This window comes from Phaseolus vulgaris, chromosome 11 (assembly GCF_000499845.2).
Source record: "Phaseolus vulgaris cultivar G19833 chromosome 11, P. vulgaris v2.0, whole genome shotgun sequence".
Lineage (NCBI taxonomy): Eukaryota > Viridiplantae > Streptophyta > Magnoliopsida > Fabales > Fabaceae > Phaseolus > Phaseolus vulgaris.
The window spans coordinates 6,756,270-6,782,398 of NC_023749.2; the positions used below are offsets into that span (position 1 = coordinate 6,756,270).

At 34.3% G+C, this 26,129-nt stretch overlaps 2 protein-coding genes and 1 pseudogene across 7 annotated transcripts; 2 read left to right on the forward strand and 1 right to left on the reverse strand.

Moving 5' to 3' along the window:
- The first annotated feature begins 1,971 nt into the window (after nucleotides 1-1,971).
- Nucleotides 1,972-13,433, forward strand: LOC137806285 (E3 SUMO-protein ligase SIZ1). Of its 6 annotated transcripts, XR_011080326.1 has the most exons (19): nucleotides 1,974-2,195; nucleotides 2,268-2,382; nucleotides 3,001-3,081; nucleotides 3,265-3,307; nucleotides 5,343-5,415; nucleotides 5,622-5,784; nucleotides 5,954-6,084; nucleotides 6,840-6,908; nucleotides 7,866-7,953; nucleotides 8,038-8,113; nucleotides 8,277-8,350; nucleotides 8,469-8,576; nucleotides 9,056-9,217; nucleotides 9,302-9,406; nucleotides 9,487-9,567; nucleotides 9,663-10,887; nucleotides 12,322-12,429; nucleotides 12,813-12,982; nucleotides 13,062-13,433. XR_011080326.1 is itself a non-coding variant. In XM_068606314.1 (18 exons), exons 2-17 carry the CDS (start codon nucleotides 2,359-2,361, stop codon nucleotides 12,950-12,952), a joined length of 2,643 nt encoding a protein of 880 aa, XP_068462415.1. In that variant the 5' UTR covers nucleotides 1,974-2,195; nucleotides 2,268-2,358; the 3' UTR covers nucleotides 12,953-12,982; nucleotides 13,062-13,433. The 6 variants fall into 6 exon arrangements, 4 of the variants coding, with proteins under 4 accessions (XP_068462407.1, XP_068462415.1, XP_068462438.1 ...); XR_011080325.1 differs by having other exon boundaries at nucleotides 12,813-13,433; XM_068606314.1 differs by lacking the exon at nucleotides 12,322-12,429.
- An 887-nt stretch (nucleotides 13,434-14,320) lies between these two features.
- Nucleotides 14,321-21,982, forward strand: LOC137823095 (nucleolar complex-associated protein 3-like; annotated as a pseudogene).
- Nucleotides 21,983-22,600: 618 nt separating this feature from the next.
- On the reverse strand, nucleotides 22,601-26,129 carry LOC137817899 (uncharacterized). The gene is made up of 7 exons (XM_068621125.1): nucleotides 25,844-26,129; nucleotides 25,718-25,773; nucleotides 24,718-25,634; nucleotides 24,179-24,371; nucleotides 23,888-24,073; nucleotides 23,357-23,733; nucleotides 22,601-23,145 (listed from the first exon to the last, which is right to left on the reverse strand). Exons 1-7 carry the CDS (start codon nucleotides 25,999-26,001, stop codon nucleotides 23,005-23,007), a joined length of 2,028 nt encoding a protein of 675 aa, XP_068477226.1. The 5' UTR covers nucleotides 26,002-26,129; the 3' UTR covers nucleotides 22,601-23,004.

A 26,129-nucleotide genomic window follows, 5' to 3' on the forward strand; every position in this document is an offset into this window, starting at 1 on the left:
CAAGTTCATGAATGTGTGCCTGAGTTATCTTGTGTTTTATTATTATTATTATTATTATTATTATTATTATTATATATTTAACTATATTTTAAATGAAAAAATATATTATAAATATAAATATAGTCGTACATAATGTACAACTTACCATATTTAACTAAAAATATATTCCCAACACTAAACTTTTCTTAAACAGTGTCTCAACACTTTTTTTTTTCAACAATAGATTAAAATAATAAATCGTATATTAATATCATAAATTTACATTTATATTGCTTGTAGTATTTATGTTATATTTTGAATAATTAAAATTTGTAACCTTAAATTTGGATGAAATTTATTTTGTCAATTTAAATTACAAGAGTAGTTATTCTTCTACTTTATTATTATTCAATCTTAAAGCAGAAAGTATAAATGAGAAGAAGAACTTATGTTTTTTTTTCTGCGGTCTTATGGAAAAACCAACATTTTCATACCTCCAAAATGGACGGTAGTTGAAAATCTCAATTTTTTAATGAAAAATAATGAGATTTGAAGCTTTCAACTTTTCTTTCTCCAACAATATTTGTAGAGGATAATTTTTTTAAATAAATTATAACTTAATAAAATTTATAAGAGTAGTTAAATTATTTAAAATTTAGATAGTTTTAAAATATATGTTTTTTTTTTAAATTGAATTTTGATATATTCTTAAGTTTATAAATCTTCTTCCTATATTTTTTTAATGATGTTTAAAACCGAACTAATAAAAAAATCAAAATAAAATAAAAACTTTTGTATTATTTTTAACTTTATCTTTCTAAGAATTGAGTGGTTATTTCAATATATTTATTATTATTATTATTATTATTATTATTATTACTTGTGGAAAAACAAACGCAATCGCGTATGTGTATCCATATTTTCTTCTTTTACTCAATTTTTACAATCATAAAAATGTAACATAGATACATAAATAATTTTGGAGGAGTCGAAATTGAAAAACAAAAAATGAAATGTAGATAGAGAGTAATTGAAAGTGGATGTTATTTTATTTTATATGTGTGATTTGGTGTGGAAATGTGTGATGTGAGAGTATGCTCTCTTTGTTGCCTTATAATAAGGAATTAAAGGAAGAATGAATGAATCATATAAAAACTTTACATTAATATTAATTTAGAAAAATTATTTTTTTAAGTAATTCATATGAAATGACAAAATACTTTTTTGTATTATTAATAAAATGAGATATATTAAATAAGGGTAGAATTGGAAAAAAATTATATACACCAAAAAACGATTACAACGAGGAATCCTTTATATATAGATATAAATTATTATTATTATTATTATTATTAAGTTTTATCAATACTTTATTATAGTTATTTTTCTAATAAAATTTGAAAAAATTCAACCAATTAATCTTCTTTTATAAGTTCGGTTGGAGGAAATCTTTGGCAGATTGATTGATATAAATGCAAATAATTATGATCAAACATTAAAAAAAACAACCACATATATAGAAAAAAAATCACTTAAAAAAAGTACACACTTTTAAAAAAAAAAATCAGGTTTAAGAAAATGTAACAACAATATTAACAAGTCTTAATTACCATGTTATTTCATATAACTTACACTTAATCACACATACACATATATGAGTTATATGAAATATAATCTAAGTATGTGTTAGGTGAGTCAACGGTCAATGGTAAGAATGAGAGTACATAAATAATACATATTAAAAGTTAGTTTCTTTTAAAACTATTTTAAAAAAAAATTAAAAATAAACTTAAATTAGGCATAAAATATTAATTTTGAAAACAGCTTTAAATTTGGTTGGAAGAGAAAGATAATTGATGTGTTCACCTTACTCAACATTTATTATTATTATTATTGTTGGGATTATTATTATTTTTGATCTTAAGGTTGACATAGGCCTGGTGTGCACGTGAGCGCACCAAAACGAAACCCGGACGTGTTGCAGGGAAAACTGAATTGGATAATCGGCAATGGGTCCGAATTTTGTAAGTGGAGAGAGAGAAAGAGATTGGTTCTGGTTTTGTTTGGAGTCTCCTCGGTCAAAAGAACACGCAAAGCAAACCACCAACCCCAACACAACACAACGCCACACAACACATACCGTGTGCAACACAAAGTCGGTGTTACCCTCCCTCTCTCCCAAACCCTAATCGTCATCCCCAACCTTCCTTTCTATGGTCAGTTATCCCTTTCAATCTTCCTTTCGTTTCCCTAATTGCCTAATTCTTTTCTTAATTTCATTTCAACAGACCCTCTGCCATGTGTTAGCTTCCTCCTCGCCGATTCTCCGCTTCCCGATTCTCTTTATTCTCTCTCCACCTAATTATTCCGTTTCACGCCATGGATTTGGTTCCCAGCGTTAAGGTACACACATCTCTCTCACTTTATCCACTCTAACGTGCCTTCTCAATTCGTCACTTCCCTCTCACTGCTGTTCCTCTCCAACTACCTCATTCTGCATGTCATTGCAATTTCACTTCGCTCTCTGCTTTTCGGCAAATTCTTCACGCGCACAACCGTTGTCGATTTTTTTGCTGATCAGAACACTGCGCGAGGTTTAGAGATTACATATGTTAGCGAGGAGATTGTTTGTTCTCCAAACTGAATTTGCACTCTGTATAAAACTGTTATATCATGTGCCTTCTTCAATTGTTGGATTTGTATTTTTTTTTTGTTGTTTATAGGTTTGGTTATGTTATATTGACTTATTCGGTGAGTAGTACTGTTTTTTTCCTGTGATTTTAACTGTTCGCTATTCTGATTTGTCATTATTTATGTAGTGATTGATTGTTTTATTATTGAATAATTCCGGAGTTGGATAATAATCTTTAGTTCTTCAATTTGATCTTGCACTATGTATAGTTGGCATATAGCTACACTTAATTTCATTTGCATATAGTTTTATTTGAGTATTGGGTGTACTGTTGTGTTGGTGTTGGAGTTATGCAATTATACTTTTCTGATTAATTGAATCTATTTTAGGAAAAATTGAACTATTTTCGTATAAAAGAGCTCAAAGATGTGCTCACTCAGTTGCACCTTTCAAAGCAGGGGAAGAAGCAGGTGAGATAATATAATACCTTGTCTACCTTCTTTACTTGGAAGATTTTTGTGTGTGATGAATTCTTCAATGTTTTTACATTTTGTTGTTGTAGAATCCATGTCTTAATTCCTTTTAATTTCGGAATTTAGTATGCTAGCTTGGAGTTTGTGTATGATGTAATGATGCCAGTGTTTCTTTTGTAGGATCTTGTTGATCGAATATTATCTGTTCTCTCAGATGAACAAGGTAAAATTATATACATGCACAGACACAACTCGACCTTTGGGTCTAATTCTGTCTAATAGATTTAGTTTATCCCCACAATGTTTGCTTGGGTTGTGATTGTGCCTGTACATTGAAAACTTACACAATATATGCACTTAGAAATATGTATTGAATTTAGTCGTTAACCACACACAATAGTGCTGTGATCACGGGGTAGCGGATGTGGACCCTGACACTCCCAATGAGCTGTTTTGACGGTAGCCACATGTTTTGTGGTCATTTTTGCCACAGAAGTGGAGGCATCAATTTTGTTTTGTTTTGTGGTGGGCTGACAGCAACTTCCTGTGAGGCAGAGGTGATCTCAACTTCTGGTGTGACAACCTCTAACCAAAGACTGTTTTCTGCCTAAGTTTGCGGCTTTAGTAGGATGGGAGACGTTTTGTTTTTTCTGAAAGATAGTGGATTAGGATGTGGCAGCTGATGGTAGAGAAATGGGACCTGCAACCCATATTGGGTCACTCCCATCCTGAGCAGTCCTACAATTATGGAGGTTTTTTGTGCGAAAAATGACAATGTATACTTTTATGTAAATATATAGCATTCTACAATATTTAAGAATATTTTAAAATTTTAAGACTATTAATTCACAACAATTATATATTATGTAATATTATATGTTATTATATTATAGGGACAATTATATATGCTTAGAAGGGTGAGTTGGGGTCCATAGTAGAGGCCTATGCAATATTCAGAGTTATAGTAGCAGAGGGAAACTCCTGACTGAGCTTCTCAGATTGAGCTTCTCGCAGAAGCAAAAGAGACTCAACATTTCAATAGACAAAGGATGTATTCGCCTATGAAGGAATTATATTCTTGGGGAAGACCAACAAGGATTGTGCCAATGTGTTATTGATAAGAGACAAGATTGACAACAGCTAGAAGTATTCCACAACTGCTTTGATCTGAAGTAGGTATTCAGAGATAGATAGATCGATCTGATTTCTAGGTGGTACAGAGTTCGGATCATAGTTGCATGACTTTTGCTAGCAAATTTTTTGAAAGTAATTTTGAATGTTTACCACACGCCCCACAAGTGCTTGCAACCAATTATTTGAGTGATAATTTATTCAGAAAAAGAAGAAAGAAGCCAAGAAAAGAGCATTTGATCTTGAATCTCACTAATTGTTGGTAGTCTTCCAAGGCAATATCAAGCTCGCAATCAGTTTCTGATAAAAACTTAGTTGGAATCAGAGTGATAACTTCAAAGCTACGAAGATGATGCAATTTGGAACCGCTTTGACTTGCTGTTTCCATAGCAAGAAAATTTTATCATCAAGCTTAAAGGAGATTGATGCATAAAGTGGATAGTGCAGAAAAAGACAATGTGTGGATTCAGGTAGTGCTACCATCAAGGAAAGATCTCTGGCAGGAGGTTCTGGAACTAAAGGTGGAGTTTCCATTAGAGACTTCAGGCCCCTTGGAAAAAGGAGCTCTTGATACCATGTAAGAGCATAGAGAGGGGTCTCCGCAAAAGTTTTAAAGACTAATAAAGTATATTATTGTTTCAATTATATATATATTGAGAGAGAGAGAAAATTATAAAAATAATAAAATTACAAAACTGTATATGTTTAAATGTAATAAAAATGTGAATACTCGTGGGAATCACATGTGTTTTCACCAGCAATTGAATACAACAATTTAATAATAAAAATTTAAACATAATATTAAGTTGAAAGAATATAAAATGTTATTGAAGAAATACATTTTATGTTGTGTAGTAGGTTATAAACTGTTATGAGTTTTTCAATTTGCTCCTATGTAAACTCTCCCTTTTTATAGATAAATTGGAGCTGCTTGTTATACCCTGGCCATGTATATGAACCCCAAATTTTATTTATTTCACTTCTACCATTTTATATTTAAAACTGGCATAATGCATTTGAGTTATTGTCATCTGATTTAATTTTGTGATTCGTATATGTAGAACAAATTTTCATGTGATCCTTTCTCTTTCCACAGTTAGTTAAGCAACTTGTTTTTCTTTTCCCAGTTTCAAAAATGTGGGCTAAGAAGAATGCTGGTGGAAAAGAACAGGTGGCAAAATTAGTTGATGATACATATAGGTCAGTGTTAGAAACAACACTCTTGATAATATTTTGTTTTAGCTTTAGTATGCTTCAGATGCATGCAGTGACACTTGGCTTAGTTCACATAAATGATCTGGTAACTTACTATTAGGTCTGGTTGAAGCTGGTTATAGTGCTCCATATTTGCTGTAATTTCTTGTTTTGTTAACTTCTATTAACATTCCTTTATTACCTTTTTGCAGGAAAATGAAGATATCTGGGGCCACTGATCTAGCATCTAAGGGTCAGGGAGCATCAGATAGCAGTAGTGTAAAGGTGAAAGGTGAAATTGATGATTCCTTCCAACCAGAAACAAAGATTCGCTGTTTATGTGGAAGTAGATTGGAAACAGGGGATTTGGTCAAGGTGTACCATTAAATATTTTTCTTCTTTCTTTATGATCTAAAAAAATTTATGCATCCACAGCAGATACGATTTATTTTAGCCAATTTGATGCACTTTCATTAGATATCCAATGTGTTCCTTACATATGATATGATTATTTTGGAATCTAATTTTGTTTGTCGTATTGCAGTGTGATGATCGAAGATGCCAGGTGTGGCAACACATCAGTTGCGTTATTATTCCAGAGAAACCTGCAGAAGGCATCCCACCAGTTCCTGATAAGTTTTATTGTGAACTATGTCGGCTAAATCGTGCTGACCCGTAAGTCAAATTCTCTTTTTATTTTATCTAACAGCTATATGTGAAGTGAGCCATAATGATTTCTTTGAAAGGTTTTCCTTGTCTTAACATTTTTATTTTTAATTTAATTTTAAAGATTTTGTGTGCTATTTTTGTGTGGTTAATATTATTTGCTTATGATTTATCAATTTATAGTTAGTTTATATTATTGAATTTTTTGAATATAAAATGGGAAAACAAAAGTTAGCTAGAAAATAATTTGATAACCTTTTACCATGAGCTCCTATATTTTGCTTTTCATTGAAAAGTTTCCCCCCATAGGAAAAGGTCTTTTTATTACTGATAATTTTTTTGATAATTCTAGCTCTTAGCTTTTTAAAAAGTCCTCCCCCCCAAACATTAGTCATGTTTTGATTGAAAAGTTTTCCCCCTTAGGAAAAGGACTTTTTATTACTGATAAATTTGTTGATCATTCTAGCTTTTATCTTTTTAAAAAGTCCTCCCCCCCCAAGCATTAGTCATACCCAAACATGTATCTTGTCTTTTAGTTATGTCTAGAGGTACTCTTTATAGTGAGTTTCTATCTCAAAGATTCTTGAGTTATATGCTTATTATCAGTTTGGCTATTTTTCTGTTCTGTTTATTGAATGTTTGTCCTTCATTTTATCTTGTTATATTCTGTCATTATTGGCAGGGATAGTCTATGCATTCTAGTATTTATTACTTTCTGTTTTTCTTGCCAGTTAACTTTGCACCTTCTGCTGTTTCTGTTGCAGATTTTGGGTTGCAGTGGCACACCCTTTGCTTCCCGTGAAGTTAACAACCACGAGCAATCCAACTGATGGGTGAGTACATTGTGTGGGTTTATTGCAATTAGACATGGTGTAATTGAGTTCTTTATGTTATAAACGGAATGTCTTGGAATTTAGATATACCTTTTGTTACTTGCATGTAAGAGAGTAAGATGCCCATCACTCAGGCTTGAATGCTTGCTTCTTTTGTTTGGAGTGGTGTGGCAATTGTCTAATTTTGTTAGCACAGTTCCTTGACTTGATGATAAGTTTTTTCTTTCTTTAGATGATATACAGAGTTACATTATGCTATTTGTATGGGTTAATATTGAGGCAGTGTACTATGTATGTTTTGTTAATTAAAATTCTTTGGCTGTTGAATTTTGTTTAAAGAGACACTGCTGTTATATGGCGGTTGCCATGGCAGATTTTTTTGCCTATCCCCATAGGCAACTTTGGAGGAAGGCTTGCTTTAGTGCCACCGTAGGTTGCAATGGTATGTTTATATTGTTGAATTTTGGCCTTTCACCATATTCCACAATTGATAATACTGTTCTGTGGTGGAATTTACTTAGGAAAGTAACCTATTATTATTTAAGTGCATGTTTGGACTAAAGTTTGCAATCTTAGGTTTGGTTAAAATTTAGTTTGCAAACTGATATTGAGAAGGCAACCAATGTCTCACTTCTCCAAAGCCAAGTTTTCAGGCAAAACTTCAAAGTGCAAATGCACTTTTGAGAGTAACCACACATGTCACATAATTCAGTTTCCTTTCCAAATCGAGTTTGGAGCACCTTAAACTGAAAACCAAACATAGCTTAGGAAGTGAAGATTTTCTCCTTTTCTCCCTAAGATTTTATTAAGTGGTGCTTGTCTAGTGAACTTCATTTTCCTTCCCGTACACAAACTAGTGACCCTGTGAAATGATTATCTAGTCTATGTTTAAAATCTAATTTTCATTGCGGCTTTCTGCTTGACTGACTTAACCATATTCCTGTTTAAATTGTTCAGAACCAACCCTGTGCAGAGTGTGGAAAGAACATTTCAACTTACTAGAGCAGACAAGGACTTGGTTTCCAAACCAGAAGTTGATGTTGAGGTTGGTTTGGATTTTCAGTTCATGGTTGGTTAATATATCCTTCTATGCAATGCTTTACTTATTTATTGAAAAAATGACAAGTAGGCTTGGTGTATGCTCCTAAACGACAAGGTCCCATTCAGGATGCAATGGCCACAATATACAGACCTGCAGGTCAATGGTATGTTTGAAGTCATGCCATCCTTACTATTATTGAATTTGATTTCATGTTGGCAGTCTTGTTTTAATTTTCATGGCATGTTTTGCAACTGGAAGCAGAGCGTTTTAAAGTAAGACACTTGTAGTGAAATCTATTTCCATTGGGATGACTTCTATTTGTACAGGTGTTCCTGTTCGAGCAACTAACAGACCTGGTTCCCAGTTGCTTGGAGCTAATGGGCGGGATGATGGTCCAATTGTATGTTTTTTGTTATTTATAGTTATGAATTGTATAACTATTTAAATTTCTGTTCACAAATTCATCTATTATTTGTGTTTGATTTATTTAATTTCTTATTGAATTTCTCCTTTGGCAGATCACGCCATACACAAAAGACGGAATTAATAAGATTTCCTTAACAGGATGTGATGCTCGCATTTTTTGTCTAGGGGTTCGTATTGTTAGAAGGCGTAACATGCAGCAGGTAGATTGCATTCCAAGCTTGATAAATATATAGGTTAAATATTTTGAATTACTTTTGGTTTCTTAATTGTGATATTGGAATAATAAAGATTGAAGTATCTCCCTGGGTGATGTTGGGCGAGAGTTCCAGATGCTGGTCCCTTTTAGTTGATTTCTTAAAATTTAAAACTTGACAAAACTAGGTATGAAGCTTTTTTTAATTAAAATAATTCTGAATTTTTGCATATTAATAAATATTACTAATAAATAGATCTGGTTTGTGTTTCGACCTAGTTTGCTGGTTTTATTTTTTTGACTTGTGTCTGGTTTAACTCTCAATTTGTCGGTTACTAACACAGACTGAAAGCCTGGCTGACAACTATTGAGACAACCACAAGTCTGTTTTTAGTTCCTATTTTATTGTGAATATGTTTTATGCAAAACTGCTTCCCTTTCCCTACCCTTACAAACTTGTTTAATAGTTGAGGCTTTGTTTTGTAGATCCTAAACTTAATTCCAAAGGAGTCTGATGGTGAGAGATTTGAAGACGCTCTTGCACGTGTGTGTCGTTGTGTTGGGGGTGGAAACACAGATGGTGATGCTGATAGTGACAGTGATTTGGAAGTCGTTTCAGATACTTTCAGTGTCAACCTTCGCTGTCCTGTATGGCTTTCATTAATAAATGGATTATTATGGCAATTCATAAAGTCCTACTAACAGTTTTTCTATATTTTGGTGAAATTTTAGATGAGTGGTTCAAGAATGAAGATTGCTGGAAGATTCAACCCTTGTATTCACATGGGTTGCTTTGACCTTGAGGTTTTTGTGGAAATGAATCAACGATCAAGGAAGGCAAGATTCCAAATGTTGCATGATTTGTCCACTCCCCTTTGTGTTTTTTTGTCTGCTGATGAATTGAATTGTTTCTACAGTGGCAATGTCCTATATGTCTCAAAAACTATGCTTTGGAGAATATTATCATTGATCCTTATTTCAATCGCATCACTTCTATGGTAGTTATTTAAAAAATTAATAATAGTTTCTAGTGTTCATAATTTTCTATTTGACAAAATCTGTAGCCATTATTTAAATTGATTTGGTGGCACAGATGTTAAATTGTGGTGAAGAAATTACAGAGGTTGAGGTGAAGCCTGATGGTTCTTGGCGTGTGAAGACAAAGAGTGAAAGTGAACGCCAGGAATTAGGGAGTCTAGCACAGTGGCATCTTCCTGATGGATCTCCATGCGTTTCAGCTGATGGAGATTTCAAGAGAGTGGATACATTGAAGCAGGTCAAACAGGAAGGTGTTTCTGACAGTCCAACTGGTTTAAAACTTGGCATCAGGAAGAATCGCAATGGAGTTTGGGAAGTCAGTAAACCTGAGGGCACAAACACCTCTTCTGGTAATAAATTGAAAGGGGTTTTTGGAAATCCCGAACAGGTTGTTATTCCAATGAGCAGCAGTGCTACTGGAAGTGGCCGAGATGGTGACGATCCTAGTGTAAATCAGGGTGGTGGTGGGAATATCGACTATTCTGCTGCAACTGGCATTGAAATAGATTCTCTGTGTCTCAATAATGTTGATTTAGCATATGAATATACTGCACATGACACTTCTGCTCAGGCGGGTGGTACAGAAGTTATTGTTCTTAGTGATTCTGAAGAAGACAACGATCTTTTGGTATCGCCTCCGATTGCGTATAGGAACAACCAAAATGATGCTACAGATGGTTATTCTGTACAACCACCTGTAATAGTTGATTCATACACTGAAGATCATAATCTTGTTGGTGGAAATTCTTGCTTAGGACTCTTTCCCAATGATGATGATTTTGGGATGTCTTCCCTGTGGTCTATGCCTTCTGGAAGTCAGGCTGGTCCTGGATTCCAACTATTTGGTTCCGATGCAGATGTGTCAGATGCATTGGTCCATCTGCAACATGGTCCTGTGAATTGCTCTTCATCACTAAATGGTTATGCACTAGCTCCTGATACTGCTTTGGGATCTGGTAGTATCTTGCATGATTCCTCTGCTGGTCGGTTGGATGCTGATTTGAATGGTGGTTTGGTGGACAATCCATTAGCATTTGGCGGTGATGATCCCTCACTTCAGATTTTTCTCCCCACTAGACCAGCGGACTCATCCATTCAGAATGAATTGAGAGATCAGGCAAATGTGGCTAATGGTGTCTGCACTGAGGAGGATTGGATATCCCTTAGTCTTGGAGGTGGTGCTGGTGGTAGCAATGGTGATGCTTCTACTCAAAATGGATTGAATTCTAGACATCAAATCCCAACCAGAGATGTTGGCACAAATACTTTGGATGATACTGGTTCGTTGCTCTGACCTTACTGAATCAGAATATTCCTTATTTTTTTTAGTGACTAGCTGGTAATTGGAGCATTATTTTTCAACGGAGGGAATAATAAAAAATCTTTAATGAAGCAAAATTGGCCATATTCTTTTTTGATGCGTAATTGACCATTTTTTAAAAATTAGTAAAAGAAATAAATAGTTTTTTTTTATAAAGTAAAGTGTTCTTGTTCCTTGTTATATATGTAACATACCATCAAAGATATACTGGAGTTTAAATTGATGTGACATTTTATGATAAAAAGATATCAAATATTTTGATAATATAATTTCCGTTACAAAAGGCAACATTTATCCTTAGGAAATTTGAGGTTTGGGACAGGAATATTTATTACACATCCTAATTATACTTAAAAGAACAAAATGTTTAGCGGTTTTTAAATTAACCAGATAGTAAGTGTATATATTTGAAATGTAATAGTTTCTACTATGATTGTTTAACTTAAGTCCAAAGGGCTTGTGTCAGCAAAACCTTGCCTACTGATATGGAAGTTTTTTAATTTTGTAAAGAAATATATTACTTGCATATCTTAATTCAAAGAGTTAGTTTAGCTGTCTTCATTAAATACATGTTATTACTCAGCCTTCATTAGAAAGTATTTTTACTATCTTTCTTTGTTAAATTATTTGTTCTTAAACCGCCACAAGTAAAAACAATAGTTTGAGAATGGTTCAAGAGTTTCTCTTGCGATTATCACTGTCAATTATTCTCAACCCATATTATGAAGGGTGTTTTTGGATTTTGAGCTGGATTAGACTGATTTTAAGGGATGACAATTGATCTAATATAATTTTTTTATTATATCATCGGATATGTTTTGGTTCAAAATCTATATCCAAATTTATTTGGATTGGATTTTTCTGTTTTCGAATTTCTAATTATACAAAACATAAAAAATGTAAAAGCCAAATTTTATCAGAATACATGAAATACACGTTTTCCCCTAATTCATCTAAATATTTTAGATTCTACATATAGAACCTAATAGATTGTCAACAATACAATACAAATTCAAATCTCCAAAGGAACATTAAGTTTGGTTCAGAGTAAGTTCATAAATATAGATTTTATACATACTTTTTTAGGTATAATATCATTTTGGAAGTACTATACATAAAATTCTAAAATCATCTAAAATAAGTGCATAATACCTTTTTTGCTCATTTTTTCAGTTTATAGTGGATGTTTAATACTCTCAAACATCATGAAGCAAACAAAATAAGCATTTACATCTTTCTACATATTGTGGAAATTTATGCATTTTTAAAATTTGTTGGTTTTCTTTTTTCTGGACACCTGTCTGCCTCTGCTATCTCTGTGTCTCTATCGTAGATGGAATATATTTAGTAAGCCTTTTGATATGGGTTTAATTCTTTCATGCGTGATCTTTAGTACATTCCTAAGCTTCTTATCAAGTTTATTTGAGGGGCTGTGAAGGAGGATCGAAAGCTGGGTATTCAGTTTCTTTGCATCGAGCACTGCTATACCTTCTGTTAAATGGTTAGAAACCTTCAAATGTTTAGTTGTGGATTTGTCGAGATACATTTTACGGCTGTGTTAATCTGCTGCTGCATCATATCCTTGTGACAGAAAAGTGATTTTTTAAAACTCTACTCCTAAAATCAGCCAAATGCTCATAATTTGCTTTCCCAGATAGAAACCATAAATGGTTCCTTTTATTACCAGACAGTTGAGGATGTTAACCTCTAAACAAAGTTGAGGAGGTTGGTGTGTACATGCATTTGCATCTTCCTCATTATGTTCGGTTCCCCTTTTCTGCTCCCTATAAGATAATTGCATTTTTACTTCTGAGATAGTGACCGTCAATGCAGTTTTGACATTTTTTATTTATTTTTCCATTATTTTTATTCCTGTGTATGCAGCTTCTTTACTCCTTGGGATGAATGATGTTAGAACTGACAGGCCAAGTAGGCAAAGGTCAGATAGTCCTTTCTCATTTCCTCGCCAAAGACGTTCTGTAAGACCCCGTTTGTACCTTTCTATTGATTCGGATTCAGAGTAAAGGTCAGACCTTGTGTCTCAAAAACTTTAGGTACTCTTCTTAACACCAGATTTCGTATTTATTAACTGAAGAAAGTTGAGAGGCATTTTTGGTCCTCATGAAATGGCAGTTAATACATATGTGGTCTAAGGCATCTCTGGTGGAACAGAGCTACACGTTACCCTCCCAAAATGCTTGCGCCCACCCCATCGACAAGGATTGTTGGTTGTAATGATCTTTGTTCTTGATATCTAAATTGTCCTTAGCACAGATGTTGGTAGGCCAAGCTGGAGCTATTATTCCCATCAATTTTCAATGAGGGTGTGCTGGGGTACACTGCTGGTTTTTATTGTATAGTTCCTCATTGGAATCTGGTAGTTTAAACTTTGAAATTTGGTGGGACATTATATCTGCATTTTTGTCTCTGCGGAGAGCAATAACCTGTAAATGATTTAGCCATATCAGATCCAACAGTTAAATCAAAGATATTGTTTCTCTTAAACTGATCATTTTTCTATAATGTTATGTTGTTCATGCCTCATGACATCTGGACTTTGATATTTATTTATCTTAATATATTAACATGTTTTGTTTGCATGATTGAGTAGAGAAGGAAGGACACAGACCCTCTCCTGCATCTTTCGTTTACAGCCCTCGGATGTAATTGCATGGATGTGATTGAAAGCTATAAAGTGTTTTGACTGTTAAGAATGTAATGTAATCCGTTTAAGGTTTCTTATAATATCTTATATTTAATTGAGAACTTTTGTTAAGGAAAAAAAAAAGATTTTGGAGGAATTACTATGGGCACATTGCTTAATATAATATCGAATAATGTTTTTCCATCCATAGAATTACTCGTATTAGCATTAATCAAGTATATCAACGACAATAATTATATTAAAATTTACGGTTGTTATATATATTGAAATGAAATTTATATTATAACTTATTCAATAATTTTGTAAGTATTAAAGTATATGTCGTACAATTGTAACCAAGGTTTATTCAATTCCATTTTAGTTTGAATATAAATAAAATTACATGGATATCATTAGAACATATAAATAATATTAATATTAATATAATATAATAAAATGAAACAACTTGTTATATATTCTTTTTAAGAAAATAAATATCAATGAAAAAATGTACATGCAAACGAGAGGCTATCGCAAAATAAAATAAAAGGTTATAAGAAACTTAAAAAGGAGAATATATATGATATAAACATATAGATAGAAAGAACAAGATTACATTATATACTTCCATGAAATTAGGTAATATACCAAATTACAACATACTTTAAGCGTAATATCATTCTTGTTTTTCTTTACCTGATGTTAAAGTTTTAAAGAAAAACTGCATCGCATGGTTAATAATAGTGTAGTGTTACACTAACACATCAGCCATGCAAATTCTTGTTTTTGTCAGTGGCATTTTACGAACAAGTTTGCCTCCTTTCTGATACTTCCGCCTCACCCCGCCGCTGCTTCTTCTTCTGAACATCCGTGCACTCCATTCGCCCGAGTCCTCGAGCACAAACTCCTCCATGGGGAAGAAGAAGCAGAAAGTCGTTCTTCCGCCGGAGCTTCCGCCAGAGATTCCAGACGACGAAGTTGAGGTTTCCGACGATGACCTCCAATTCATCAAAGAGAATCGCAACTATGCCTCCCTGCTCTCCACCTTAGACTCTTTCTTCCAATCCTCTGTCCTCTGTTTTCATAATATTTTATGGCGGCCTTACTTGCAATGCTACATTTTGTGTAATAAATTGTTAGCGAAAGTTTCGAAGTTTTTGTCACAATTAAATACGGAAAATTATAAATTTGCACAGTTTGCCTCTTTGAAACCTTTCCGTAGTAGCGGAGTTTATGTTAGTATTGAAAAACCCGACTTATCCTTGCTTATTTTCTGCTTTAGCTGTTAGGTGCATAATTTGGGGAAATGTCTGAAATATTTTATCTCACCGTTTATCAAGACGGAAATTTTTTGCAGACTTATCGTTCAAATACTTTCATAGCAATAAGCTTTGGAGTGACAATTAAAGTGTTTTTTTTTTGTTTTTTTACTTTTTTGCATTAGAACATTTTTATCGGTTCTTGTAGACAAAGAGCTTCTTGAGCCTGCAATTTGAATTTTTAGGGTAAGCGGGAACTGCTACCTGTATAGCGTGGAAATGTCTTCTTATTGTAACACTTTAGCCTATGATAGGAACCCAATGCAATGTAGGTTGAAATTTGTATTATAGATTGAAAATAAAACTATTACTGAAGAGAAGCCCTGTAATCCCATAGCATAAGCTCCTAAGAGAAACTATTTTATATGTAACCTCACTTCTACTCTTCTGTCTCTATAACTGACTCTTTCTTTCCACCTAAGGTAACTCTGGTTGGCCCGGAATATTTGGGCCTGCTGGTACCCGATACTGGGTTGTCCTGGTTTTATAGAAATTGGAAACCTATCAGCTTATGTCAATGAATATTGTGATGAGTTTTCTATTATAAGGTTACTTACGAAATGACATTATCGCACATCTTTAGGCATGTTACTCGGGTTGCTGATGCCAAAGAGGATGCATTGGAGAAACTTTATGAGAAACGCATGCAAAAAAATGCTCTCAAGAAAGAAAAAGAAGAAACTGGTTTGCAGGTTGATCGTGTAGATGCTCTTCCAATCAAGACATTGAATGAAAAATCCATTACCGGACAGGTATCTAGTGTTCAAGATACGCATTGCTATCACCAGATTATTCTTGATTTTTTTAGATCTTTTATCGAGTGCTTGGGTTCTCACAATTCTGCAGCTACAAAGACCGTATCAGAAAATGATCTAAGTGAAGAGGGAACTGCAGAGGATGCCAATGCGGATGAAGGTATGGTGAAGCTAATAAGGCTGAAAAGAGAGTCAAACTTAAGAAAATAAAAAAAGAGGCCAAAAAACAAGGGAGAGAAGTGGCTAAAGCAGAAGTGGAAGAGACACCACAAGCAGCAGTGCTGGTATTATCCAATCAAATTAAAAACCTTTTTAGTTTTTTTATGGTTTCTCAAAGCTCCTTTTCTTTTTCACATCTGATACTGTAACAAATTTCAATTGGAATAATTTGAGAAAAAAAAAATACAAAAGAAATGATAACAAAAGTAAAATTGTTCTTAATTGATTTCATGCAATACTTGCTTTTTGAACGTTATGATGAATCATGTTTCACACATTTGTAACTGTTTTTCAGAAATAGTTATTTGTTGTTTGATCAATAGGCCCTTTTTTAGATGAAGAACAAGGTTATTTCTCATACCTGTTGTCGCAGCTTCAGATAGATCAGTCATATATGAATTCTGTTTCACTGAATATAAAAAATAGGGGTTTGTGCACCAATATCTGTCATAAAAGGTGATTACAATTGAATAACTTCTTATAGTAAACAATAACGTTATGGTGAAGCGTGGAACCAGATTGTGGTGCTGCAGTTTCTATTTGGATAAGTCGCGATCCAGCCCTATTCTTCTCTATGATATGGATTTTCAAATTGCCATGTTTGATTTATCTACAAACTACGTGATTTCATGTTGTTTTTGTGCCAAACAACAGACTCGGTCACTTGAGTTCACAAGTCTACCCAGAGTGAACCAAGTCTACTCCAAGTCCACCAATAAACTAGTTTGGAGACAGTTTGACTTGTTCACTAACTCGTGAACTTGTATGAATTCGTGAGTTGAACTGTGGGTTTGATAACCATTATGAAGAATCTACTAGTAATTGCAAGTTTGATGATTTAAGTTGTTGATATTTTGCATGTTTTCAGCTTTTGTCTTTATGCATTTAACTTTAAGGTACTAATTAATTTTTCCTTTAATCGAAAATGTCGTGGCATGTCATTTCAATCAGTATTGTTAAGCAGCAGCAATAGAGGCACTGCAGCTATATGGCATAGTGGAATTTCATGAATCTTCAGTTGAAACTCTGTCCACTATTACGGCCACTATTATTATTGTGGTTGTGGCATGCATCCTGCATCCTCTTGTCCTCTGACAAGTTGTCAGCCAATTGAACTTGAGTTATTATAATGCTAATATTTATGTATTTTTATTTTGTGTAAACTTAACTTTTTATACATATTTATAATTGATATGTACCATATATTTCACCTGTTATGTGATTTCTGTTATATGCTCATAACGCTATCCTCTTGTATGATGTAGAGAAATGCTATTCATTAAAAACAGAGAAATGCTATCTGCACGCTATTGTTAAGTTATTTTCATGTGACTCTCTAAGTAAAGTGTTTTTTATGAGTGTTATTTAATAGGGATCCACGTTTCACAGAAGTTCACCTAATAATAGATTGTGCTTGAAATATTGTGTTGCAAATGCAAGTATTCCTCTTAAAGTGAAAATAACTGTATTTTTATATTAATTGTAAGCATCATATGTTATGTTAAACTGCCTACAATTTGTACAAGGCTAAAAATTATTGAACGAGATATTGTGCATAATTTTTGGTATACTCTCTTTACTTTGTTTAGGCTGAGGTAAAGGAAGATCTTACAGCTGAGGAGGCATTTGAAAGCAAGAAGTCTAAACTTGCAGAATTGGGGGATGCCTTGCTTACAGATCCAGAGTCCAACGTTAAATTTCTGAAAGAGATGGTGCAATTATCTAAAGATAACGATCATACCATTGTTAAACTTGGACTTCTATCCCTCTTGGCTGTTTTCAAAGATATTGTCCCTGGGTATTGCCTGATAGTTATATATTATAATGCACAGTTTATATGTAACTAAATTCTGATTATTTTGGCTTTGAAAATCAACATTAATCCTATTTTTAATGTTTTAACTTTCATGTTAATGCATGCAATATGGCAGTTATCGGATCAGGCTTCCTACTGAAAAGGAACTAGAAATGAAGGTTTCAAAGACTGTTAGAAGATGCGATAAGGTTCTATTGTATATTTGCTGTTGATCATTCTTCGTAATGATAAGCTTTCTCCTGAATTTTATTGAATTTCCCAGGGAAAACATGAAATTAATTTTGTAAATGTTATTCTTATTCATCAGAAAAGGAAACTATGTTTGCTGCCATTTGGGTGATTAGACAAAAAAGTCTATGCTAATTGGGTTCTTGTTGGATTAAAATTTAAAATGCTAGGACTGCCTTCTTTAGTGTAACTGTACATAAAAATTGTCTATGATTTACTTGTCATTGGAATTTATAAATGTGCAGAAAACGCATTTTCTTTATCAATGGAAGTTCCTTTGAGTCCTTTGTTAATGTGTTCAAATTAATTTCTTGTGATTGAGGTGGTTTGGAGTGGGGAGTATACAGAATATTTACCAAGTTTTGGAAACCATACCTTGTCAAAAAGAATTGTGGAGTGTGAATATTATTCTTGAAGTTGTATTTGAGGGTTTAGCATGTTCCAACATCATTGTGTCTTTGTCCACTTAAAAAACTATTGTGAAGAATAATACATGCTTGAGGCGTGTAGTCAGTAATGAACTTTACCACAGGAACTTGTTGCCAAGTTTCATTCCATGATTCTATGTTGTGACATCATTCTCTTTCCCCTGGAAGCTGAGTCAAAAACTCTGGCTGGCATACTTCTAATTTCAATTTCTCAAGTAGTGGAAAGACATAATGTTTTGTTTAAGCTTCTGTTTTTAACATTGACCCCTGAATCTTTTTGGAAGACAATACTTCTTGGGTTTGTGCTTAATATGGATAATGATTTATTTATTTTTATTTCATGACAATTGCTAGTTATTGCTATATACCTGGTTGAAATTCCTTGTTTCTTTTCAACAGGAAACTTTGTTGGTCCGCAGTTAAATCACTCTTTACAAATGAGGGTAAATATGGGGGTGAAGTTACTGTTGAGGCTGTTCGATTGATTGCCGATTATGTTAAAGCTTACAATTGCCAATTGCACCCAGATTCTGTTGATGTACCACCCACCCCCTTGATAGTTTTATCTTTTGTTTGAAATCTATACTTCATCAATTTTCTGTTTCTCTAATCAGTTTCTACTTTACTTTTTTGTGGTAAAATCAGTTTCTATCGTTTTTGACATGTTCTAATAAAAAAAATAGTTTTTTCTTTTAAAAGGACAAAACAAGTTGTGTCCTGTTGCTATTTTAGTGAAACCTATTTTTAGTTTATTTTATGTGGAATGTTTAATAAAGCTGTTCAGTAATGTTTCGTCCTTGCAATTCCTTTTCAGGTTTTCTTGTCCCTTTCATTTAATGAAGATCTCTTGAAATCTGGAAAGACAGAAGAGGATCAGAAATTAAAAGATAAGAAAAGGAAACACTTCAAGGCATCAAATCAGTTGGTGGAGAATGATAGAAAGAAAAGTAGGCAAGAATTGATTTCTAAGACGAGAGAGGAGGTTGAAGTTGATTACAAGGCTGCATCCTTTGCCCAGGATGTTATTGAGAGGAAACAGATGCAAACTGAAACACTCTCATCTGTCTTTGAGACATAGTTTCGTATTTTGAAGCACACAATGCAGTCCACAGGTGCTAGGTGTGGTTTATATTGCGTGTATTACTAGTTCAAGGGAAAATATTGGTTTTCTTGGGTTTATTATTCCCTGTTCTCCATGAATTGGATACTTTATTTCTGTCAATATTTCATGCTTAATTTTTGCTTGTGTTGATCATTAAGTAACTTCTGAATGATAAGTGATCACTTTCTGTCATGATTGTTTGATAATTTTCCCACACTTTTTTGCTCAGGCCTGAAGCTAACGCTGAGGCATTATCTGCTGCAGTGGAACCCCTCCCTTTGCTTGCTCCTTGTCTGAAAGGACTGGCAAAATTTTCACATCTGATTGACCTTGATTTCATGGATGATCTAATGAACCATCTGAAAGTACTTGCTTCTGGAAGTAGCAACTCAGGCAACACTTCTGTCAAGTGTTCTAAATGTTTGACTGTATCAGAACGTCTTCAATGCTGTATCGTTGCTTTTAGAGTGATGAGGAACAATCTTCATGCCTTGAATGTTGATTTACAGGACTTCTTTATGCATCTTTACAATCTTGTACTTGAATACAGGCCAGGAAGGTTTGTTTTAAAATACAATATCCTGAAGCCACCCTTTTCTTTTTCTTTTTTTCAATTTGTTTTTCCCAATTACCAGTATTTTCTGTTGCTGGAAATCAACCAGACATGCAGGATAGGTCATTTATGTTGGTATGATATTCATGTATTTGTTCTTGTGTGTTGTCTTCCATGCTAGTTTATGCTCATTAGTAATTATATCTTTAAACATCACATTGACAAGATGTATGCCCAAATTACAGTATATTAGTGAGTGTCGATCTCACCTTAAAAATTCAATTTTTTGAGGTTGAGTTAGACTTAAAATCCACTTTTTAAAATAATATCATTGTTCATTCTAATGAGATTTGTTGGGTTTATTGGGTTTATTGTACAACTTCCATTTAGTTCCGCTATGAAAACCACCCTTAAGTAATTATTCTGCTTATGTAAAGAGAAACAGGAAATATTTAGTAAAGAGAAACATGCTTATGTGTTTAGTTTTCCTTTGAACCCATTTCAGCCTTGGTCACAGTAAAGCATCTCCTTCAGAAGAATGTCAAGTGCAGAAATTTGTTGGAAAATGACATTGGAGGAGGCTCTGTTTCTGGCACAATTCCGGTAAGCTTCTGTCATTGTTATTTGTTTCCATTAAGTGCATAATCTTTGCTTCATTTTCTCCTCTTTTTTTATAGCTTGAGAAATTTAATTAAATATGGAGAAGAGGATGGTTAAAAAGAGTGCAGACGTTATGATATCCTTTTAAGGAGTTATAGTTATTGTAGATCTGAAATCATCTAGAGGTATAGCTAAAATAGAGTATCTAACTGAATGCAAATCTTATTTTAGAAATCGGTTTTGTGGAGTTGATATAAGCTTAAACTCACATTTTAAAGTCTATCCGAACCTAACTAGATTTGTTGAGTCTATCATATCACTCGCTATTGGACTATTGTTGGATCAAACACAAATATGTAGTCCCCAACCCTCAACACGAGGAATGTGTAAGATCTTACATGGTCTAGAAATATGATTTAAACAAATAAGTAGGTATAAACATTACTTTACAAATTGGTTTTGTAAGATATAGTCAGGCCTAAACTCAGTCAAAGAATAGTAAAAAAAAATAATGAAATTAAACTGGGTATTGCAAAACAGGGAAGTCCTCCACTCCTTGTAAATATTAGTGGTATTCTGTTTTAAATGCATGAATGAAGTTGAAATTATTTGAAGTTAAGCATAACGTTTACGTAGGTTTTATGGATTGTCTCACTCTTTGATATGCAGAAATATCTACCATATTCCACAGACCCCATATTAAGTGGTGCCCTTACCTCAGTACTTTGGGAACTCAATCTTTTGTCCAGCCATTATCATCCAGCTATATCGACTCTGGCCTCAGGCATTTCAACCATGAGTACTGCACATAACCAGGTTCTTTTATCCAAGTCCTCTCCTCAACTAGCTTTTAAGGAAATGTCTCTGGACCAGGAATTATGTTTCACACAACAAAGTGGCAGTATAAAATTAAATAACAAGCGGAGACGAACAAATGGCCCTGCTACGTCACGTTCCATTGGTTCTACAACTGTAATGAGTTCATTTGATGACAATGAGTTGCAGAGGAAACTTATTTCCCATTTTATGGTTCATCATGACATCAAGGAGAATGAAAGGTTGAGAAAGGAGCTGGACAGGACTGCACTATCGCTACAGCTATATGAACAATATTAGAAACAAAAGAAACGATCAAAAGCAAGGAGATGACCAGACATTGCATTGTGATGCATGGCCCTCTAGGTTCTAACAATTGTTGCATTTAATCTTCATTGCTTCCATAGCTTCCATTTTTGAAGTTATGATTCTTAGCATTGGGGATTATTCTCAAGCCAACAGCCAATGTTCCTAGTTCACCTCATTTGAGGGCCTGAATAGGGAGCGGATACTTTTTCCATTGAATTAGTTGTAGCATTTAGAGGCTATCATTTAGGAGTGTTAGGCCATCTTGTATTGTTATTTATTGCCTTTTATAAATCGAGAGTGGTTTAAAGCGCAATCAATTTTGTAATACTGCCTTTTCTTTATATGAAAGTCGGATTTGACTACAGTATTATAAAGTGAGAAAGTTAAGTGTATTTACTATTCATTATTGGTTAAATATAGAAGTTAGTTTTGTAATTAATGGTGAATGTATACTTTCTCATTTTTTATATCTGATAACTCTGAATTAAATCTAATAATATTAAGTTACCGATCTTAATGAAAGGAAAATACTTTATAGAATAACTGTATTTTTATATAAAACCATACGCTAGCATTATATTAAGAGTGAAGATACCTTTAATTGCCAAAACTAAATGCTTTATAACTGATTCTTGCCTTCAGTTTTTTTTTCTCAGGAGAGTACAAGCTTCAATGTTATTTTTTAAGTCGATAATATGCTTCATCGTACTGATAATATTGGTAGTGTTGTGCATGAAAATCAGAAACAATTGGATGTGACAACGGAATCGGAAAGCTTTTGCTTGTCAAGTACACGATGTTTGTGTAGAGGCATTACGTTTCTGAATATTTAAGATATAATTAAAATAACAAGAAACTTGTGTTAGTGTGTAAATAAATAAGATTTTGATAGTAAAAACATTTAATTGATGAATATAAAAAATATTCTCTTGTACAGTTGCTTTTTGTCTTAGTTTTATCAACCAGAGAACATGTCTCTTCCCCAATGAATAATATTGAGTATTGAGCGAACTGCATTTGGGGAGGACGGGTAAACAAAGAGACTGTTAAACTTTTTTTTTTTTTTCAGTGCAATATCCCAGATACAGTGAAATCGTTGAGCTGGTCATTGTAAAGGCATCTAGAATACAGGATGCAGCATAATTCTAATCAACACTCGATCAGGAATTCACCTCCAGCGTGTTCTTTCCTGCAAAGTCTAACTTCAAGAAATGCATTTTGTTGCAAAAGTTGAAGTCAGCGTGCTGAATGTTGGTGATAGAAGGGATTGGTTTGTCAATACAGAACTTAATCTTCAGATTCTGTTTCCATAACCGGGAGAATGCTTAAAGCTGTAGCACCTAGATGCATGCCCCTGATGACACCTCCATACCCAACTTTAATCTTATGGCACAGAAGCAAAATGGAATCCCAAAGTGCGGTTCTTCCCTGAAATAAACACAGAGCTGTTAGCAAACCAATAAAAAAATTAAAATAGTGCTGGTTGATAAGAGATCCATTGGAAAATCATGTGTAGTCGTTCACAATGTATAAGTATGTATGAAAACAACAATATTGTGGGTTAAATAACAATAGTATAAAACAAGGTTCAACAGTATTTGATGTAAGGATAACCTGGGGCTACATAGGCATTACCGACCTGAAGAGAAAATTGCAGTTTCTTATCCCAGTACAAGGCAAAAATTGGGGGACCCTGCTTTCCAACTGCTAGAATACATGCTCCAGGGTGCAGCACAGAAGGGACAGTAGACACTACAGCAATGTATTTCTCTGGAAACCTTTCCTTAGGGGGAAGGACACCCAAGAATAATGGGTTTTTGCTAGCCTGAGCTCCAGCGTAAGACATAGCATCGACATGTAACATCCACTTTGGATGTTCTAGGAAAGCACAGAACAGATACAACAGCAAGTGAGAATCAGAAGGTAGCTCAAGTGTCCACTTTTTATTCTTTTTATCATAAACCTCCCCACTTCCAAGATACTCATAATTCTTCAAGCAGGTTCCTTCTGCAAGCTCTGAAAATTAAAACAAGGTAACTAAAGTTGGGTTATATTGGTATATGCTGGACATAAAACCAAGCTTAGTTAATGATGTTCTGCTTCAATTTATTCAGGAAATCTAACGAAGGTCACTGACTAATAAAAGCAATATATCAATAATTCTGTCTACCTCGGATCCTTTGCACAGTGTAATCAGCACGAACACTGCTTTGAGGAAGCAAACCTTTAACCCACTCTCCTTTAACCAAGGCTTGAAGCCTTTGGTGTTCAGTGATAGCATCCACACAATCCTGCATGATAGGAACTAAAGAAGTCTGCTGTGGGGACTGCTGTATATTAGATACAAACAACTTGGCTGTGTGCAAATATAAACCAATAGAAATTTGTAAGAGCTCAGAAGCTAAGCAAATTAAAATCCGGAACAAAAATCACATTTATTGACAAATGTGAAGCAACATACATTTGGAAGAATCTATGGCCAGCACTAGTGTAGAATATAGTTGATGAAGTAGTCCATCTTCATTTAGAGAGAGCGCAGATTGCCAGTCTTGACTCTTGTCAATTGTTGGCAAAGTAGCAGGAGTAGACAACATATCATTGCCCACTTGACTAATTGTGATAGAAATGCCAAGTTTGGCAGCAGCTTGCATAACCTATATGAATATGAAAATCTTAGACCCAGGGGGAATAAATTAACTTGGTTGATGTTCCAATCATGTTAGCTGTTATGGGCTTCTAGCATAAATTGACAAGTACTAGCTCGTTTGTATACAATGCCAAAATGGGTTTTAAACTGATTTTGCTTAGTTTGGATGGCTCATCCAAACATTATTTCATGCTCCTTAGACTTTGTAAACTGAAATTTCAGAAAAAGAAAAAACTTTTGTAATGTTCAACCTTTTGTGCTAATATTACTAACCATAACCCATACACAAACAACATTTTTTTTATTGTTTAACCGTGATTTGAACAAAAGAAGGAATAAATAATAAAATGAACCTGAATGTGGCTAGTCTCAATCTTGTTAAGCAAAGGATTGAGCAGAACTGAAGAAAACCATTGCCTGAGTTGGTCATGCCACTGTTCAATTTGAGGATAGATGCCAAGATGTTCAAAAGCTTGAACAGATTCTTCCATAGACATTGGAGAAGGAAACTCACCCTCACCCTTCTTAGGGGGAGTATTAAACTTCTGAGATCCAGGAGACATCCTCACAGGCCTCAATGGCATAAGTCTTGTAGTTCCGGAGGTATTAGATGACCCTGTAACTGTATTAGGGCTCACTATCCCAAAACCAGGAACTGTAGGAGGTGGGGTAGACATCTTCCCCGCAGATTCATTGATCCTTTCATCCACTTCAGCGAGGAATTTCTCCAGCTTTTCCTCTGACGTTATCTTACTAGCAGAGGAGGCTCGCCGGTTAGACCAAGGACTGGAAACCACCGAATCCACTCCATTTGAACCCCTTGGCGGTGAAACCAAACCCTGTGCAAGATACAATGACGCTGATCCTGGAGACCTCGAGGGAGTAGCAATAGAACGAGCAGCAACACCCCTGTTAGAATTTGAACCATCCACATCAATGCGAGATGAAGAACCCCGGGTGGGGCTGGGAATAGGCTGATGAAGAGGAACAAGCAAATCTGAAGAAGGCAATTGGGGTTTAGACTTAGGAGGCTTCTTCACCGAATCAGGTTGAGCCAAATCAACCTTGGGACTCACTCCTAAAAGCCCTAATTGATGTTTGCTTAGCAAAATGTCAGTTCTATTAACATTGCTAGAATCAGACACAGGCTTAACTGCAACTACACCTCCAGCATACCTAGCCCTACGTAGAAACACAACTTTAAGGAGTGCAGAAACAGTTCCAATGAAGATGAAACCCACTAAAGCTTGTAGAGTCTTGGCAAGCCAATCTGAAGTTCAATAAACGGATCAAACATTACAAATTACCCTAATTAAAAAATGCAATAACTAAAATTGAGGGTTGAGAACTTACAAGCTGTGAAAGGGGAAAAAGTTCTGAAGCTCAAAACGTGGATGAAGCCGTTTTCCCTGCAATGTGTGAACAATGTTATATAGAGTGAGTTGTTAATAGAGTGAAGAGAAAAGTGTGAGTGTGCACCTGAAGATGACAGCGAGAAAGGCGAATGCGGAAGCGGAGAAGAAGGAGAGGATGGAGAGAATGGTGAAATTGGAAGGTTGAAGACTGTTGGAAGTGAGAACCGCAGAAAAGGAAGGGTTTTGATAGACACTGAACTTGGATTTGGGTGCAGAAGCCATGGAAATCGGGAACCAACCTCGTTAGGGTTTTGGTTTGGGGTTTAAGCTTCACACTTCATGCAAAACAATTGCAAAATACAAACCCAGTTCTTCTTCTTCCCTCGCTCAATTTTTTTTTAAAAAAAGAT

Bases quoted from the DNA above. Each gene is read 5' to 3' on its own strand.
- LOC137806285 (XM_068606306.1), top strand. From the start codon at position 2,359: ATGGATTTGGTTCCCAGCGTTAAG. The intron at 6,085-6,839 runs GTAAGTCAAATT...TTTCTGTTGCAG, and splicing joins CGGCTAAATCGTGCTGACCC to ATTTTGGGTTGCAGTGGCAC. The intron at 10,888-12,812 runs GTTCGTTGCTCT...CTGTGTATGCAG, and splicing joins AAATACTTTGGATGATACTG to CTTCTTTACTCCTTGGGATG.
- LOC137817899 (XM_068621125.1), bottom strand. From the start codon at position 26,001: ATGGCTTCTGCACCCAAATCCAAGTTCAGTGTCTATCAAAACCCTTCC. The intron at 25,635-25,717 runs GTAAGTTCTCAA...ATTGAACTTCAG, and splicing joins TTTTTCCCCTTTCACAGCTT to ATTGGCTTGCCAAGACTCTA. The intron at 23,146-23,356 runs GTCGGTAATGCC...TGTTTATTTCAG, and splicing joins AACTGCAATTTTCTCTTCAG to GGAAGAACCGCACTTTGGGA.